At 42.4% G+C, this 18,408-nt stretch overlaps 1 protein-coding gene across 3 annotated transcripts in view; it reads left to right on the top strand.

Moving 5' to 3' along the window:
• The first annotated feature begins 229 nt into the window (after positions 1-229).
• The window catches only part of LOC136751465 (protein FAM83F), a 40,967-nt gene continuing 22,788 nt past the window's right edge, over positions 230-18,408 (top strand). The window contains exon 1 of one of the 3 annotated variants that reach the window (XM_066707107.1): positions 230-796. In XM_066707107.1, coding sequence (XP_066563204.1) covers positions 326-796 — 471 coding nt within the window. In that variant the 5' untranslated portion in view covers positions 230-325. Of the gene's footprint in view, positions 797-13,409; positions 13,495-18,408 lie in introns of those variants that run through there. The other 2 variants (XM_066707108.1, XM_066707109.1) reach the window with 2 other exon arrangements.

The following is an 18,408-nucleotide window of genomic DNA, read 5'->3' as shown; positions in this document are numbered from 1 at the left end:
TACGCGTGTTTCGGTGTCATTTAAATTTAAGACATTTTCCTGTTCAGCCAGGAAAGAGTTAATTCCCCCCTTTGACACACGTTTTCCAAGCCAGGACACGTTTGCCTCCAAAATCACCGCCTATATCCCGCTCGAAACCCCGCCCTTGGGGATTTGTGATCAGGGGGATTGGCTGCTTGGAGTCCCAACCACGCCTCCGGTCCTCCAACCGTGCCCCTCATCCAACTCACCTCCACTTGACTCACACAGGTAAACGAGTCAGAGCGGATTTGAAGTATCACAGGCTGGGTGGGGAGGGGAGGGGGTCTGGAACCGGCACCCCACCATGGCCGATTCCCAGTTAATGTGTATGGACGACGATCATGTCAACCAAAAGATCTCCGAATCCAAGCCAGAGTTCTATTACAGCGAAGAGCAGCGAGGGGCCATTGAGCAGCTCCTCAAGAACGGAGACGGAGCCTTCAAGCTTCGCATCAAGGAGGACAACGTGAAGGAGTTCCTCTCGGCCCGTGAGATCAAGAGGATCCGCCAAACTTTTCAACAGGTTCAAGAGTGCGAATCAGAGGGCGAGGACAAGTCGGAAGGGGATCCGACCGAGTCCAGGTCACATTCGGGGGTCCAGTCCACTTACTGGCCCGAGCTTTCCGACACCGATGTACCGCCGTTGGACATAGGCTGGCCGGACACAGGGTTCTACAGAGGGGTCACCCGAGTGGCGGTCCACACCCACCCACCTAAAGACAACGGTCCGCATATCAAGCAGGTGATTCGGGGATTGATCCAAGAAGCTAAAAAGGTAGGCTACATCACGATTGTTCTGTCTTATGACTTTTGGTGGTTTATTTCGTATATTCGTATAAACATATATTAGATTCTACTCGTGTTATGACCTATTGATTGTATATTGAGACATATTGAGAGAGTAGCCAACCAGTTTCGTTTCCTTGTGAGGTAACGTGTGCCAAGTGTAAGATTTCATTAAATGAAAACGTTTGATTGTTTTTGTTATTATGGTGGAAATAGTTGTTTATTTCAGTGGATTGGTGACACAATAATACGGATATGACTACGTTTACAATCATTCATACCTTGAATGAACAAGTAATGGAAGTCAATGTTATTTGAAAGTTTGGGCTATTTAAACGTCACACCAAACTAACCTGTACAGTAATACCTACGGCCTGTACATAGCACTCCAATTTGTTTCAACGCGAAGTTTTATACAGAAATGTCTTTGGCACACTTATAACAACCTGAACATGATTAATCAAAACGAAGCCAATGCAGTATATAAGAAAATAAACAAATACATGCATTTAATTGAAATCTTAATAGACTTAATACTGACAGAATTCTGTGTTAACATGATCAAGATACACTTCTTCACACAGAGAGTTGTCACAATCTGAACAAACTCCCCAGCGATGTGGTAGAAGCTGAAAATTTGGGAACATTTAAAAATAGACTTGATAGGATCCTTGGATCACTTAGTTATTAATGGACACCAAACGAGCATGATGGGGCGAATGGCCTCCTCTCGTTTGTAAACTTTCTTATGTTCTTATGATCTGTGTACTGTCTAAACTAACATTGGCACACTGCAATGTGTGAGAACCTAATCACACTCACTACTGTGTAGACCCAGGCATAGCCTATACGTAAACCAGTTGAGAATGTGGCACATATACAGTCGGCACATATTTAAATTCAACTCTATTGTATGTAAAGACCAACCATGCAGGACATTTTTCTGTTGTTTTTCTGGGTAATAAATTGTCCTACGATTCTTGAGTCAATCCTTTCTTGACAGGTTAGTACAAATCCACTATTCTTGTACTGCTAAAGTATTGTTGTGCAATGTATATGTTATACATATCTTCCGCATGTTGATTCATGATGTACATATATAAAACTTTAATTTATCTTTTTTTAAAATGAATATATTGTATCTCGGGTGTGGCCAAACAAGCAGACAACGTTCACACTTAAAATAATGAGGGTTTATATATGCAAATCATTTCCCCCACAAATTTGGTGTGGGAATTTGTATTATAATTCCCAAACTTAAGTCATCTACTTCTTGTAGTAGTAGGTAATGGGTCAGTATTATTAACAAATTATGCTTGGTATAATTTCAATACATTAGTTTAAATATAGTATTTATGGAATACACATGTCAATTAAGCAAGCAACAAAAGAAAAACTAAGAAAAAAAAAGTCTAATCAACAACAATATCAGGATGACTTGTTTAAAGTTACATCAACGGATCTATATGCAATCCACAGGATTTCCTATTTGAGATTAGTATAGTGAGAGTAGCTGGGGTGTGTGCCTTTTACTGCAGTATGGTGCTAATGTGTGACTCCTTATTGCAATAAAAAGTTGACTGTTGCATTACTATCTCAGGTGTTAGGAAACCACTATTGCAATAAACTAAACTAAAATATAACATTATTTAATTAATTTGAGTACCAATTTGAAGTTTAATCAAATAAATACGTATCCTATACTATAGTACACTACACACAGTGCTGGCTCCAGTCTGGGCACCTGTGCTATACTATAGTACACACAGCCCTTGATTCAGTCTGGGCCCCTATTCTGTAATGGCTATTTAATCTAATGAGCATATGTGACACTACTGTGGTAATCCTTCTCTACAGTTTTCAAAAATTTGAAACCCATGAATTGAAACAGAGTTTAAACCAATGTTATATGTGTCTTATCAAACTACAAGGTTAATTCAGTAATTGAACGAGAGAGAGAGAGATGGTAGAGGGAGAGATGCTGGAAAGGAAGAAGTTTGAATAGACTGATTGCACACTAAAGTACATTACCAAAGCTTGAGATAGAGAGAGATGTTTACAAGACATTCAACAGATCTCAAGTGTAAATGTCAACCTGTCACTATGGTAGGCCTAATTCTCAGACAAATATTTATGAACTGCCTCATCAAAAGTCCTACATGACAGCATAGTGTGTTTCTTATGTTAATGATGGGAAAGGTCAAATGCAGTCTTTAAAGTTGATCTGCAATTTTCTGCATTGTAATCGTCAGTCAGGTTATAAGGGATGGTCGCATACCAAATATGAGCCAACAATCAACCAACCTTAATCTTGTTTTTTGATTGGAATATTGTCTTCAGTGATGGTCACCATATTACTATTAAGTCACATCCATTAGTCACAATCTGGAATAAACTACCCAGCGATGTGGTAGAAGCTGAAAATTTGGGAACATTTTAAAATAGACTGGATTGGATCACTTAGATATTAATGGACACCAAATGAGCACGATGGGTCGAGTTTGTAAACTGTCTTATGTTCTTATGTTTTATATTTTCACTAAACCACATTTTATTTATTTGTGGAATCTGGTCTAAAGTGCTAGAAGTGCTCAAATCAAGGCAATTTACATCAATTTGTGTGAATTGTTAAATGCAAAGAAGCAAGTATATTAATTTAACCAGCCCTGGTCCTGGTTGTCATTCCAGCCCAGTTTTCAGCTGCTTTACTGGAAATAATTTCTACCTGTCTAAGAGACGAGAACAACTAACAAGGTTGGAAGAAGACCAGCGTCCGTTTCATCAAGGGTTCGACTTAGATCTCAGTTTTAATGAAAACCACACAGTGTTAAAAATAAAACAAATCTGTAACATTTACTGTAACTGACTGGCAGCAGAGTTGTAATTATTACAGCAACACGGGTATTGAACTGAATGTGTCAAACTGTACATTTTACTCTGAATATGTGGTTGCTGCAATTATTCCTTTACACAGGCCCAATTGCTTGTTTTGTGTTTTGTTTTTGTTTTTAATCCTTTCTGATTCCTCCTCCTCTGGGCAGCAGTACTTTCATTCAGCTCAGTGTATTGATTTATTTTATGGTGGGGACCTTTTAGTGTTGGTACAACAAACCTACAATACCCACTGAGCCACTATATCACCTTGTGGCAATAGGAAGGTAACCAAGTATGTATTTTGTGAATTAGCGACCAGTACACAATGGTCACCTAGTTTTCAAGGATCGATGTGGTTCCAAAGTTTTGAAACTTGTCCCAGGCAAATATATTCTAAACTTGCTAAAATTAATCAGTTATTATTTTGGCACAATACTTTGCTGAGTTTTTACACAACACACCGGTTATATATGAGTGGAAAGCTACAGGATCTCCATGTCTCAGGGCTGTGAAATCTCACTTCCTTACCAGAGAATGTGTGTCCTACATATCTGACCAATTTACAGTTATGTGCTGTAAAAAAGTCATGCTGTAATTTAATGTGAAGAAGACTGATATACAGGTGAATTTACAGCAGTTGCTTGCAATGTGCAGGTTGGAAGCCAATGCATTAGACACTTCTTGGACTGTTTTCTGACATGCACAGAATCAGACAGAACACAGAAGAAGCAAGACGGTGCACTTGTGTCCCATTTGAGCACTGTATAATCTATGTCAATGTGGGCAGGTGTATCTGGGAGGTTTGTATTGAGGGAGGGGGTCATCGCACTGCTGTTGATTCCTTGTAGACTGGAATGTGTTCACAGCCCAGAAAGCACACACGGCTCCTGTCAAAAACCTGACACCGTGACTACATAGCCAGCAAGGCACTGAGGTCTTGTCAGATGCGTGGGGCTGAGGAAACTGTCATGTAATTGTGCTGGAGATGCTTTCTGTGAGTGGTGTAGGGCATTTTATAGGGGTAGGCATTATGGAAAACTGAATCTGGTATGCTACATTTGCCCTGCAAAGGAATAAAAAAAAAAAAAAGCACTACTATAATGTGTCAAGTGCTTTGCTTGAACTTTAATAACACTTTGATGGATGGAGTGTAATAATGTGTTTAGATGTGGCTTGAGCTTGCTTGGCTGAGAGAACGATTACCTGGCCATGTGGCATTGGAACATTCCAACCCATCCCCCCTCAACCATGGAATAGCAAGCTAGTTTGGGGAGGATGTGCGGATGCAAAGCAATGAATGCTGGGAAAGTAGCATTTGAACCCCATATTTACGTGCTATGGGCAGGATTAGGGTCTGGCCCCTCTCCCACAATTTATTTATAACTCCAAATCATTACCCTTTTGTCGCCATCACAAAACACAGCACATCAGATACAAGTGCAGATACAAGTGCATGCAAATGCTTTTTTTGGTTGTCTGGTGTGGCCAGACCCAAGCCAGCTGGCTCCGACCCCTCCACGCCAGCAATGGAAATGAGGTATAAGGTGTCAGCATGCATCTCTCTCTCTCTCTCTCTCACCTGGCCAATTCCCCTCATGTCAGGCCACACAGTGCTGATCACACAGTACATATTCTTGCAGTAGTTCTTCAGTTTGCCTGTAGTTTTCACAAGAAATATTTTCAAAGCATTACAAAGTGTAGTAAATGCAGTCGGTTCAGAACACAATAAGCATGCATCCTTTGCAAACATAATAGAGTTCTGTCCCTGGTATGTGGCTAAGGGGTGGGATAGGCACAGGAACAGGAAGTAAAATAATAAAAGTGCTAATAATGCATAAGTAATCAGTAGCACAAGAGTACAGAGTTTAATAAAAACCAGCATAAGAGTGCTGAGATGTCCTGGAGATACTGGAGATGCAGAGCTGGAATTAGTTTTATCAACCAACTGTTCAGTTAAAGGAATTTGACGAGTGTGGGAGATCAAGAACTCTGACAAGAATGAAAACCAGACGTGGAAACACTGCAGTACACTTTCTCCTGTGTCAGCAGGGAGCTACTCAAGTTGGCTGACTGTAGGCGATTCTAGATGGGAAGGGTATAAAACACTTATGAGCACTTATAACATGCCAAAAAAACAACAACCTTTAAGCCATACTATCTACATGAATTACATTTCATTGCCTTTAACTGAAACCAGATTGCATCTATAATGGTAATGTGCATTTCAGGTTTGGGTTTAGATCTTATTCTTCATGATCAAAAAAGATAAATACAGAATGTTCAGTTGCAAAAAATTAAAAAATAAATTCTAAATCAACATAACAGTTATTGGATTCCTTGCAGCTGTCTCTGTATCTCAACCTGCAAAAGAGAATTCCCTCCTACAGTAATGACTGTGTCTGTGAGAGACCAGTTTGATTGTCAGATACAGTGGGGCAGGCAGCTTCAGTGGAAACAATGTGAGCTGTTTATTCCATATCTTTAAAATAGCTTCCCAGAGTAGTTTACTGTACTCCACCTACAGAACACACACAAGACAGGGTAGGCAGAAAGTCGGAGTAGATATACAGTAGGTGCAAAGTTCATGTTTTGGGCACATTGCCATTTGGCATTATGTATACAGTATATGTTCACACCCTTCATGTAAAACCATATTGAAACTATAGTTTAATACATTTCATCCATGGAACTTACTGGTCTCTGCTGAAAGATTGTCGACCATTAATTCAGCACTGAAGGGAAGTTAAGGCATGGGGGACTTGATAATCTTATTAACATTGTGTTCTAATTGTTTTTGTTTGTTAAACCCCATTCACACTGATTTTTTTTTTGCAGGCAAGGTCTGATTGAATGGGTCCCTCTCACACTGATTCCCCTCACACTGGGTTAGTTTGAAACGAAATCAGTTCGGTTTGTTTTCTTTGAAACAATGTATCAGCCAGTGTGCTCGCTGTTCACTTGCCTTGTGTACAAACGTGCTCAGTTCGGAACTCGGATTCGTTTTCGTGATTTTCAGGAGCTCGGTTCCTTTTGTATTAATAAAACACCGGATATTTACATTTTACATGATTAATGCATATAAGAAATGGTAGCATAATGCGTACAATAACAAATGCATATGACTACATTGTATTGTTTACTGTATATTTCCTATACACGTGTGTAAATTGTAAATTGCATTATGATTTGAACTGTACTGTAGTTTTGCACTTTGTATTGCTCTTATTTGTATGTCGCCCTGGATAACAATAAATAAATAAATTAATTAATAATAATAATAATAATAATAATAATAATAATAATAATAATAATAATAATGACGGCAATAAAGTTACTACATGTAGTCTAACGCATTTGACTACTTCTGATACAACCAAATAATACATGGGTGCGTTCACATTGTGCAGAATGTGCGCAGATCTGACCAGCAAAGCAATTCATTTTCATAATCGTATTACAACAGTGTGAATAGTCATCGCATCCAACTGTCTATTTAAACACACTGTATGCAGTTATACAGAACACAACAATAGGATATTATAATCAATTTTGCGCTGCCGAATGGTGATTGTTTTGCCTAAATATCCGTCTCGGAGTATTTTACTGCTACTGCCATATCTTTAAACGGGGAAATGATCGCACTTACACAAACACGTCTAGCGTCTGTCCGGGTTTGCTCTCCGGATCCACGGGCCTCTGTAGCGATCTCGGTCCCATAGCTACAGCGCTCTTGCCGGCAGTCTGTTTTATGTTTGAATGCATCCTTGCCTGCAGTTTTCTGCCATTCAAACCCAGTGTGAATGGGGGGCAACAGGAAAAAAAAGCAGGCAAACGTTGCCGGCAATTTGCCCGCAATTTGGTGGCATTTCAGTATGAATGGGGCGTTGCCACAAATTCCAACAGCTCTATATTTAAAACCAAGCACTGGGGAGAAATGAGATTTAGGGCTGGATTAAATCAAAAGTTTGACCCACCCACTAATGGCAAACTACAAACCTGTACATTATAGCGATTACATTTATGATTAGAAGAAAGTGTCATCTTACTGAAAATGAAGCCGCAAATGAGTACAGTTCTGAAGTTTTCAAACTTTTGATTTAATCCGGCCCTTAGTCCACATACAGATGGCAGCCTCTTTTCTCTTCCTGTGACCTCTGATGCTGATCGCATCAACCTCGACCATAGTCTGTAACCCTAATCCCTGACCCTGTAATACAGGTGATTAACATCAAAGCACAGAGGAACATTCAGGACCTATTCCTGCAGTACTCATAATTATTTGCACCCATAGTTGTCAAGTATGACCAGCTACTTTGTAAACAATAGGCTTTGAGCCTGGATTCAACATCCACCTCTCCAACCCTTCCCACTGTGCCGGATTTATTCCTCTCCTTCAGTCCTTTAACTTCTCTCTCTCCCCATCTCCCCCCACTCACAGGGCTGGCCGCCAGCTAGACCTCATCTTCTCAAGAGGCTGCTCCCCGTCAATGCTCTCCATGAAACCCATGGACAAATCGGACCACCACTTCATCTCCTTCTCCCTTTCCCTCCCCTCCCTCCCCACTCCATCCACCCCCTCTGTCACCTTCCGCCGTAATCTCCGCTCTCTCTCCCCCTCCACCCTTGCCTCCACTGCCCTCACTCTCTTACCTTCCATTGACTGTTTTTCGAATCTATCTGTCAACTGTGCTACCTTGACTCTCTCTGTCCTCTCACGTCTCATCCTGCCCATCCCTCCCCTCCTCAGCCTTGGCTCTCTGCTGTTCTCCGCTCAACCCGAACTGGTCTGCGTGCCGCCGAACAAAAGTGGAAAAGGACCAAACTCCCAGCCGCCCTCGAACTCTACTGCTCCCTACTGTCCACATTCTCATCCTCTCTCACCTCAGCCAAGAAGTCTTACTTCCAATCTCTCTTCGAATCCACTATCAACAACCCTCGCAAACTCTTCTCCACCTTCTCCTCCCTCCTTGCCCCCCCTCCCCCTCCTCCTCCCTCATCTCTCACTGCTGATGATTTCGCCTCCTTCTTCTTCAAGATTGCAGACATCCGCAGGTTCTTCAATACTCCACCCTCCTCTCCCATCACATTGAAACCTCCCACCGACCTAGCTTCCTTTTCCTCATTCTCACCTCTCTCAGATGCTGAAGTTTCTGCTCTCCTCCTACGTCACAAACCCACAACATGCGACCTGGACCCTCTCCCTTCTCATCTCTTCCAAGCAACCGCTCCTGATCTTCTCCCCTTCATCTCCTCCCTCTTCAACTCCTCACTCCTCTCTTGCTGTTTCCCCTCTGCATTTAAACAAGCTGCTGTCATCCCACTGCTCAAGAAACCAACCCTTGACGCCACCTCTCCTCAGAACTACCGCCCTGTCTCCCTACTTGCCTTCCTCTCCAAGACTCTCGAGTGGGCGGTCCACCATCAGCTCTCGGACTTTCTGTCCCAACACTCACTCCTTGATCCTCTGCAATCCGGCTTCCGCACAGCTCACTCCACTGAAATGGCTCTCCTGGCTGTCACTGACTCCCTCAGATGCGCTCAGGCAGCCTCCCTCTCCTCAGTCCTCATCCTCCTTGACCTCTCTACAGCATTTGACACCGTCGATCACTCCATCCTCCTCTCCTGCCTCGCTGACCTTGGGATCTCTGGGACTGCTCTTACCTGGTTCTCCTCCTACCTCAGCGACTGGTCCTACCAAGTGACATGGCGAGGCTCCTCATCCACCCTCCAACCTCTCCTCACAGGTGTCCCCCAAGGCTCCGTCCTGGGCCCGCTCCTGTTCTCTCTCTACACTCACTCCCTGGGCCCCCTCATCGCTTCCCATGGCTTCTCCTACCACTTATACGCTGATGATGCCCAGATCTTCCTGTCTTTTCCCTCTTCTGACCCTCTCATCCCCTCACGCATCTCTTCCTGCTTGTCGGCCATTTCCGCCTGGATGCACTCGCACCACCTCAAGCTCAACCTCTCCAATTCGGATCTCCTCTTTTTCCCCCACTCTTCCTCGCCTTCTGCTGACCTCCCCATCTCGATCCCCTTGGAATCCACCACACTCTCTCCTTCTTCTTCCACTAAAAATCTAGGAGTCACCCTCGATCCTGCGCTCTCCTTCTCCCAGCACATCACCACGCTGACGTGCACCTGCAGATTCTTCCTGAGCAACATACACCAGATCCGTCCCTTCCTCACCGACTACTCAACTCAGCTACTCGTCCAGTCACTGGTCCTCTCCCGCCTGGACTAATGCAACTCTCTCCTGGCCGGCCTGCCTGCATCCACTACCCGCCCACTCCAGCTCATCCAGAACTTTGCAGCTCGTCTGGTATTCTCTCTGCCACAATTCGTACACGCTACTCCACTGCTCCGCTCCCTCCACTGGCTCCCGATAGCGGCACGCATTCAGTTCAAGACTTTGACCCTCACCTACCGCTGTCTTGACCACACTGCACCAAGCTACCTTCAGTCACTCGTCTCTCCATACATCCCCTCCAGAGCCCGCTCCTTCTCATCCCTGGCCCCTAAGTGGTGGAACGACCTGCCCACCGAAGTCAAAACCGCAGAGTCCTTGACCTCATTCTGGCGCTTACTCGAGACGCATCTCTTCCGACAGCACTTGTAATATTAGTCCTCTATCCCTGCTAGATAGCACTTCAGCTTATTATGCTCCTCACGTTCTTGATTGTTTTCCTCCTTGCTCCCTTTCCCTTAGCCCTAGTCTGTAACCCTACATCTTGACAGCACTTAGCTTTCACCATCCAGGAATCTCTTACTGTACTTGTGTACATTGTAATTGGAATTTGTAAAATGTATTATTTTGAATTGCTATGTTTTAGCTAAGTTGAATTTGTAATGATTGATGCCTTGTACCTCTCTATATTTTTGCAGTTATGTTGTAAGTCGCCCTGGATAAGGGCATCTGCCAAGAAATATTATTATTATTATTATTATTATTATTATTATTATTATTATTATTATTATTATTAATAATAATTTCAAAGTTGCCACAATGAACAAATACAGTAAACAGCCATAAGGTTTGAAAGACAGATTGAGTCTTTCTCTTTCATTGGCTGCACCCATGGCAGGCACGAACGGTGGCTGTTTTTATAAGAAGAGGTCAGAAGAGTTTGATGCAGTGGTTGAAGAAATATCTGTTATAGTATGCAGCTCCATACTAAACAAGTACGCAAGTTAAATACCTATTGCAACTTAGCAAGTCCCAGCTGCGGTCTGAAAAATGTCTCCATTGCAACAAACCCTAAAATCACTGCTTTTGCCCTCTAGAGGAGACTAAGTATGGGACTAAATTAGTCCTATTCCAGTTGCAGACTACCTATGGATAGTACTGCACTAAGTGGAACTAAATGTGAAAAATTACAATGTATTGACAACTTTTGTAACTGAACTACCCATAGCTCTATTCATAACCACAAATCTTGTTTTTACATGTAGGGCATAAAATACATGTAGGTTTTTGTTTTTGACATTGACAACATTATTATTATTATTAATAATAATAATAATAATAATAATAATAATAATATTATTATTATTATTATTATTATTATTATTATTATTATTATTATTACTTTTATTTCTTGGCAGACGCCCTTATCCAGGGTGACTTACAACATAAGTGTAAAACAAAGTGCAAAAATACAGTTCAACATAAAACATAGCAATTCAAAATATAATACATTTTACAACTTTCAATTTACTATTTAAACAGGCAAGTACAGTAAGTGAGGTCCTACATCCTGGACTGTAAAAGCTAAGTGCTGTCCAGTTTGTAGGGTCACAGTCAGGGGCTATGGGGAATGGAGCAAGGAGGAAACAAATTAAAAACGGAAGAAGCATAATAACAATTTGTGAAGTGCTATCTGACGGGGGTTAAAAGGACTAATATTATAGGTACTGTCTGAAAAGATGTGTCTTGAGTAAGCGCTGGAATGAAGTCAAGGACTCTGCTGTTTTGACTTTGGTGGGAAGGTCGTTCCACCATTTGGGGCCAGGAATGAGAAGGAGCGGGCTCTGGAGGAAGGGGAGTGGAGAGGAGGTAGAGTGAGTCTTCTGGCACTGGAAGAGCACAGAGGTCTGGAGGGAATGTATGGAGAGACGAGTGTCTGAAGGTAGCTTGGTGCAGTGTGGTTGAGACAGCGGTAGATGAGGGTCAATGTCTTGAACTAGATGCGTGCCGGTATCGGGAGCCAGTGGAGGGAGTGGAGCAGTGGAGTAGCGTGTGCAAATCGGGGGAGAGAGAATACCAGATGAGCCGCAGAGTTCTGGATGAGCTGGAGCAGGCGGGTAGTAGTTGAAGGCAGGCCGGCCAGGAGGGAGTTGCACTAGTCCAGGCGGGGAGAGGACAAGTGACTGGATGAGCAGCTGAGTCGAGTAGTCGGTGAGGAAGGGATGGATTCGGCGTATGTTGCTCAGGAAGAATCTGCAGGTGCGTGTCAGCGTAGTGATGTGCTGGGTGTAGGAGAGCACAGGATCAAGGGTGACTCCTAGATTTTTAGTGGAAGAAGAAGGAGAGAGTGTGGTGGATTCCAAGGGGATCAAGATAGGGAAGGTCAGCAGAAGGTGAGGAGGAGGATGGAGGAGGATGAGGACTGAGGAGAGGGAGGCCGCCCGAGCACAGCTGAGGGAGTCAGTGACTGCCAGGAGAGCCGTCTCAGTGGAATGAGCTGTGCGGAAGCTGGATTGCAGAGAATCAAGGAGTGAGTGTTGGGACAGAAAGTCAGAGAGCTGACGGTGGACCGCCTGCTCGAGAGTCTTTGAGAGGAAGGGGAGTAGGGAGACAGGGTCGTAGTTCTGAGGAGAGGTGGTATCAAGGGTTGGTTTCTTGAGGAGTGGGATGACGGCAGCTTGTTTAAATGCCGAGGGGAAACAGCCAGAGAGGAGTGAGGAGTTGAAGGGGAGAAGATCAGGAGCGGCCGCTTGGAGGAGGCGAGAAGGGAGAGGATGCAGGGCACACGTTGTAGGTTTGTGACGTAGGAGGAGAGTGGAAACTTCAGCATCTGAGAGAGGTGAGAATGAAGAAAAAGAAGCTTGATTGGTGGGAGGTTTGGGTGTGATGGGAGAGTAGGGGGGACTGTTGAAAAGCCTGCGGATGTCTGCAATCTTGGAGGAGAAGAAGGAGGCGAAATCATCAGCAGTGAGAGATGAGGGAGGAGGAGGGGGAGGGGGAGGGGGAGGGGGAGGGGGGGCAAAGAGGGAGGAGAAGGTGGAGAAGAGTTTGCAGGGGTTGTTGACAGTGGATTCGAAGAGAGATTGGAAGTAAGACTTCTTGGCTGAGGTGAGTGAGGAGGAGAATGTGGACAGTAGCGAGCGGTAGACTTCGAGGGCAGCTGGGAGTTTGGTCCTTTTCCACTTATGTTTGGCAGCAAGCAGACCAGTTCGGGTTGAGCGGAGAACAGCAGAGAGCCAAGGCTGAGGAGGGGAGGGATGGGCAGGATGAGACGTGAGAGGACAGAGAGAGTCAAGGTAGCACAGTTGACAGATAGATGGGAAAAACAGTCAATGAAAGGTAAGAGAGTGAGGGCAGTGGAGGGGGAGACAGAGCGGAGATTACAGCGGAAGGTGACAGGGGGTGGGTGGAGTGGGGAGGGAGGGGAGGGAGGGGAGGGAGGGGAGGGAAAGGGAGAAGGAGATGAAGTGGTGGTTCGAGATGTCCATGGGTTTCATGGAGAGCATTGAAGGGGAGCAGCCTCTAGAGAAGATGAGGTCTAGCTGTTGGCCAGCCCTGTGAGTGGGGGGAGATGGGGAGAGAGAGAAGTTGAAGGAGTGAAGGAGAGGAAGAAGTCCGGCACATTGGTAAGGGTTGGAGAGGTGGATGTTGAAGTCTCCCAGGAGGATGGTAGGTGAGGACAGCAAGGGGAGGGAGGAGAGAAGAATGTCAAGTTACATATTAATCAAATTACAAATTACATATTAGTAATTCGTGAATAGTGGCAAATTCTCTGATGTACATGGATAAAATTGACACCACAGGAAAAAAATATATTAAAGATAAATAACCAGTGTACAAATTGTCAGTGGAAAGGTCTTATTAAATACAGTACTATGAAATTGAAAATATGATATTGAAACTGAAAGTTTTATTACAACCCAGCAGGATTTGTAATGCAATTTAATATGAAGTTATAATAGTGGGCTATTCATAGACTAACACTGACTTAGTATATAATAAAAGCCAATATAGTATTAGTATATTGTGCCCAGGGCAGGACTGTGGTTCAAGACCGCAGCTCTGTACAGCTGAGCTGTGTTGGGCTGCAGTGTGGAAGGTGCTGGGTCCGAACCTCTGCCTGTGCATTACATTTGTACAAGTTCTTTAAGATAGACCCAAGTCAGATTAAATGTTTAGTTTATAACATGTTTGGGTATCGTTTGGGGGAGAAAAGTGCAATGGGAAATGCAACTATTTATTTTTGTCATAAATACATTTTCGTACACAATTGTCTTGGGTCAGATGTTATATTTCCAACACTACTGAAAGAAATGAAGGAAATAATTTATAGGCCGCTATCTCAAATATTCCAAATGGCACTTTGAACAGGGGATGTGCCAACTGACTGGAAGACAGCAAATGTCATACCAATCCACAAGAAAGGGGACAAAACTGAGCCAAGAAATTACGTACCAATCAGTCCCACTTGCATTACCTGTAAAATGTTGGAAAAAATTATTAGACAGAAAATAGGAGGAGCATCTTAATGAAAACCATATTCTTGGAGATAGTCAACATGGCTTTAGACGAGGCAAATCATGTCTTACTAATTTATTAGAATTCTTTGAACATGCAAATGCAGCTGTAGATCATGTGAAAGCATATGATATGATATACTTAGATTTTCAAAAAGCTTTTGATAAGGTTCCACACCAAAGGCTGATCCTCAAATTGGAAGCTGTAGGCATTCAGGGTAATGTAAATAGATGGATTATGAACTGGTTGATGTATAGGAAACAGAGGGTGTCGATTAGAGGAGTTGCTTGTAACTGGAGTGAGGTTGTTAGTGGAGTTCCACAGGGATCAGTACTAGGGCCTTTGCTTTTTCTAATCTATATTAATGATCTTGACTCTGGGATAGGTAGCAAACTTGTCAAATTTGCAGATGATACTAAAATAGGTGGCTCAGCAGATACAATCTCGGCAGCACAGGTTATTCAAAGGGACTTAGATATTATTCAGTTGTGGGCCAACACCTGGCAGATGAAATTCAATGTGGACAAGTGCAAGTTATTACATGCAGGTAATAAAAATGTCCACTATGATTACACTATGGGAGGAATAGAACTAGATGAAGTAAAGCATGAGAAAGATCTAGGAGTCTACATGGACTCCTCACTTTCTCCATCCAAACAATGTGGGGATGCAATGAAAACAGGCAAACGGAATGTTAGGGTATATTGTCAGAAGTGTTGAATTTAAAACAAGGGAAGTAATGTTAAGACTGTATAATGCACTAGTTAGACCTCATCTGGAATACTGTGTACCAGACTTATTCCAGGTCTGAAGGGAATATCCTACTCGAAGAGACGGAGGGAACTGAAACTTTTCACCCTGGAACAGAGGAGACTACGTGGGGATTTGATCCAAGTCTTCAAAATCATGAAAGGCATCGACCACATCAAAGCAGAGGAGCTTTTCCAAATCAGCAGGGACACAAGGTCCCGGGTACACAAATGGAAATTGGGCTTCAAGGCATTCAAAACAGAAAGCAGGAGACAATTCATCACACAGAGTTGTCACAATCTGGAACAAACTCCCTAGCTATGTGGTTGCAGCTGGAAATTTGGGAACATTTAAAATCCTTGGATCACACAGTTATTAATGGACACCAAACGAGCACATTGGGCCAAATGACCTCCTCTTGTTTGTAAACTTTCTTATGTTTGTTTTCTTATGGAGTAATGGAATACAAGTAGCGGTGTTACGTAATCAGATTACAGAATTTTTATACTTGTATTCTGATTACAGTTACTCCTGTCGGACAAGTATTCTGATTACCAATACTTTTTAAAAAGAGTAAGAGATTACTGATTACTTCTAGGTCATTTACATGAAAGTGTAAGGAAATTGCGCGAATCTGAAGGGACCCACATGTAGTATTTTTGCAACATTGTTTTTATTTACGGTCTCTATCCAAAGAGCGGCTGATTTGGCGCCATTGTACAACAGGCAGGTAGAATGGAAGTAACACACAGTTCTACAACGTTGTGCCAACATAAATTAGGTTTCTACCTAATTGTGGCAACATTATGTGTTAACAGGGATTTAAGGGATATAATGCCAAAATAACAACATACAACGTGTTAATAGTCTAAAACAAAATAAATCACATAAACTGAATGAACTCTTCCTAACCAGTGCCGTGCCATGCTGTGCTCTTTAATAGAGTGTGCGTTCAGGGGATCCTCACATGTCAAACCTTTAAACTTTTACAAACCAATAGATATTGCTTAATGGAAGGTAAGACATTAATAATGTGTTAATTGCAGAAACAAGATGCATAACATTCATTGATACTTAAAAAATACCGCCCTAATTGCATTTCAATGTGTGTTTTCGGTGCTGGGTGATTTGAAACTTAAGTGTGACTGCGTTTCTCATGGATAGAAAAATGCAATGCATTTAAATCCCCTTTGTTGTAGCAAGTTGCTTGATCCATGTATCTTCACGGTTAGAAAAAAATAAATTGTAGACTTTGTAAGCATTTAACGTAGTTACAATTTAGAGAAGATACCTGTTTAAGTTTTCAAGAAAATGCGTTTCACATATCACTGATTTAGCAGAAAACAAGCCATATGCCTGCATTAAAATGACAGTGAATGAGATACACCTTTGACATTATTGATATGTATGATTTATGTTGATTTGTAAAAATGTAAAGGGTATCAAAATGCAGTTTCAGTTGTTTACAATATGCAAGAAAATGAAACATGCACATCATAATTACCATTTTAATAGTTTGTACTGTGGATAAAAATAAATAAGTCATCCATATTAGTAATTCCAAAAGTAATCTAAAAGTATTCTGATTATGTTACTGACTTGGAGTAATGTATTGGATTAGGTTACAGATTATTTTCAAAACAAGGAAATCAGTATTCTGTAACGGAATTAATTAAAGGTAATATTTTTTCTGAATAATTTGCTTGTGACAAATTTATATATATATATATAATTTGTCACAAACAAATTATTCAGAAAAAATATTACTTTTAGTAAATGTATCGTGTAAATGACATTGGCAGTGTGCATTAGCATGTCACCACCGGCATTCTGAATATGCTTCAAACAATCGCTAAAATTTTCTAGCTGAGGCAAGGCCTGGTAGATAGAGAGATCCATTCTAGATGTGTGACCAGCACATCTTTACTGACTTCACTTCCTGTTTGGTAGCATAACAACAACCTTAATCCTTAGTACCGTACTAAAGCTGGGGATCAGCTAGTTTCCAATTTTGCTCCGCCTCTTTTTTTGTTGCAATGTGTACTAACTTTAGTGCGCAGCTGGGGATGATCCCAAGATAGTACATACTAGCCCATAAGCCCATAATGGAAGCTGCTTATTGGCATACAAGGTAACAATGAAGCCCTCACCCCCCTCTCCCACACTCCAGGGTAAGGACTCTGGTTCTCCACACCTGTATCTTTCTCTAATGTGATTAAATCATCCCTCCCCAAAGCATGTTAGACAGGCTGTCTCCTGACCAATCATTATCAATGGCTATTGCTATGCTTTTGACACAAGACATTCAGAAATCCCCCCCCTGCCAACTGTGTCCTCTTTCTGTGAATCAGGACACCGCTCAAGAACATTTGGGAAGACTAGATTTGACCCAAATGGTGGAATGTTATCAGGGTTGAATTTCCCCAGCTTCAGACTCTTTTTATTCCTTACACCTGGTAATCCTTTCTATTCAGACTACAAATTCTCACTCACACATTCCTTTGTGGGCTAAGTTGGATGATTCTGGCAGCAATTGTTGGACGCAGCTATCTGAATCTGAAATGGTGCATAGTATAGGGCACAGATTGGATCAAGTGAGTGAATCAGAATGGTAGGTTAGTAATAATACTGCAAAGTGAAAGGTGGTGAGCCAGAGCCAGAGTCAGTTTCTTTGCTGAAGTTGCTGAAGCCCTGCAGCAGTAATATTTTGTCGTAATAATTTAATCTTGTCCTCGGTCAGCTCGTTTACCCCTGGCTGCTCAGACCAGTCTGTTTGACTGTTTGGTCCCGCAACACACACACACACACAAACAAGAAATTACACCAGATGGCTTCTGCTGTTTTATTATAAATGTCACAATAGAACCCCCTCAGCAGCACACAGACAGTTGTGGAGTTAATGACTTAATGTATATTTTTTTTTAATTTCGGGTCCTGGTTTGTCTCTCTATGCCTGTCCTTTTTTGATGTTTCACTAATGGCACTCAATCAATGTCTCCAGTCTCTCTGAAGGGATTAGAGTCCTTTTCCTCAGGGCAATTCTGTCGTAAACCCAGTCACTCCCCCCTCTGCCCCCTCTGACACGCTGCAGTTGACTAAAGACCTCTGGTTCTTGATGGTATTTCAGTGGATCTCTGGCCATGCATTTTAATGCGCTCCCATTTAATCACATATTAGACAAATTGGGCTACATTACTCACAGCCATCACTTGACACTATGGCTGTTGTTTACATGCAATTACAATTACTTTTTAAGGTGATTCAGAGTGATT

Source organism: Amia ocellicauda, chromosome 6 (assembly GCF_036373705.1).
Source record: "Amia ocellicauda isolate fAmiCal2 chromosome 6, fAmiCal2.hap1, whole genome shotgun sequence".
Lineage (NCBI taxonomy): Eukaryota > Metazoa > Chordata > Actinopteri > Amiiformes > Amiidae > Amia > Amia ocellicauda.
This window is presented reverse-complemented; position numbering and strand designations above follow the sequence as displayed.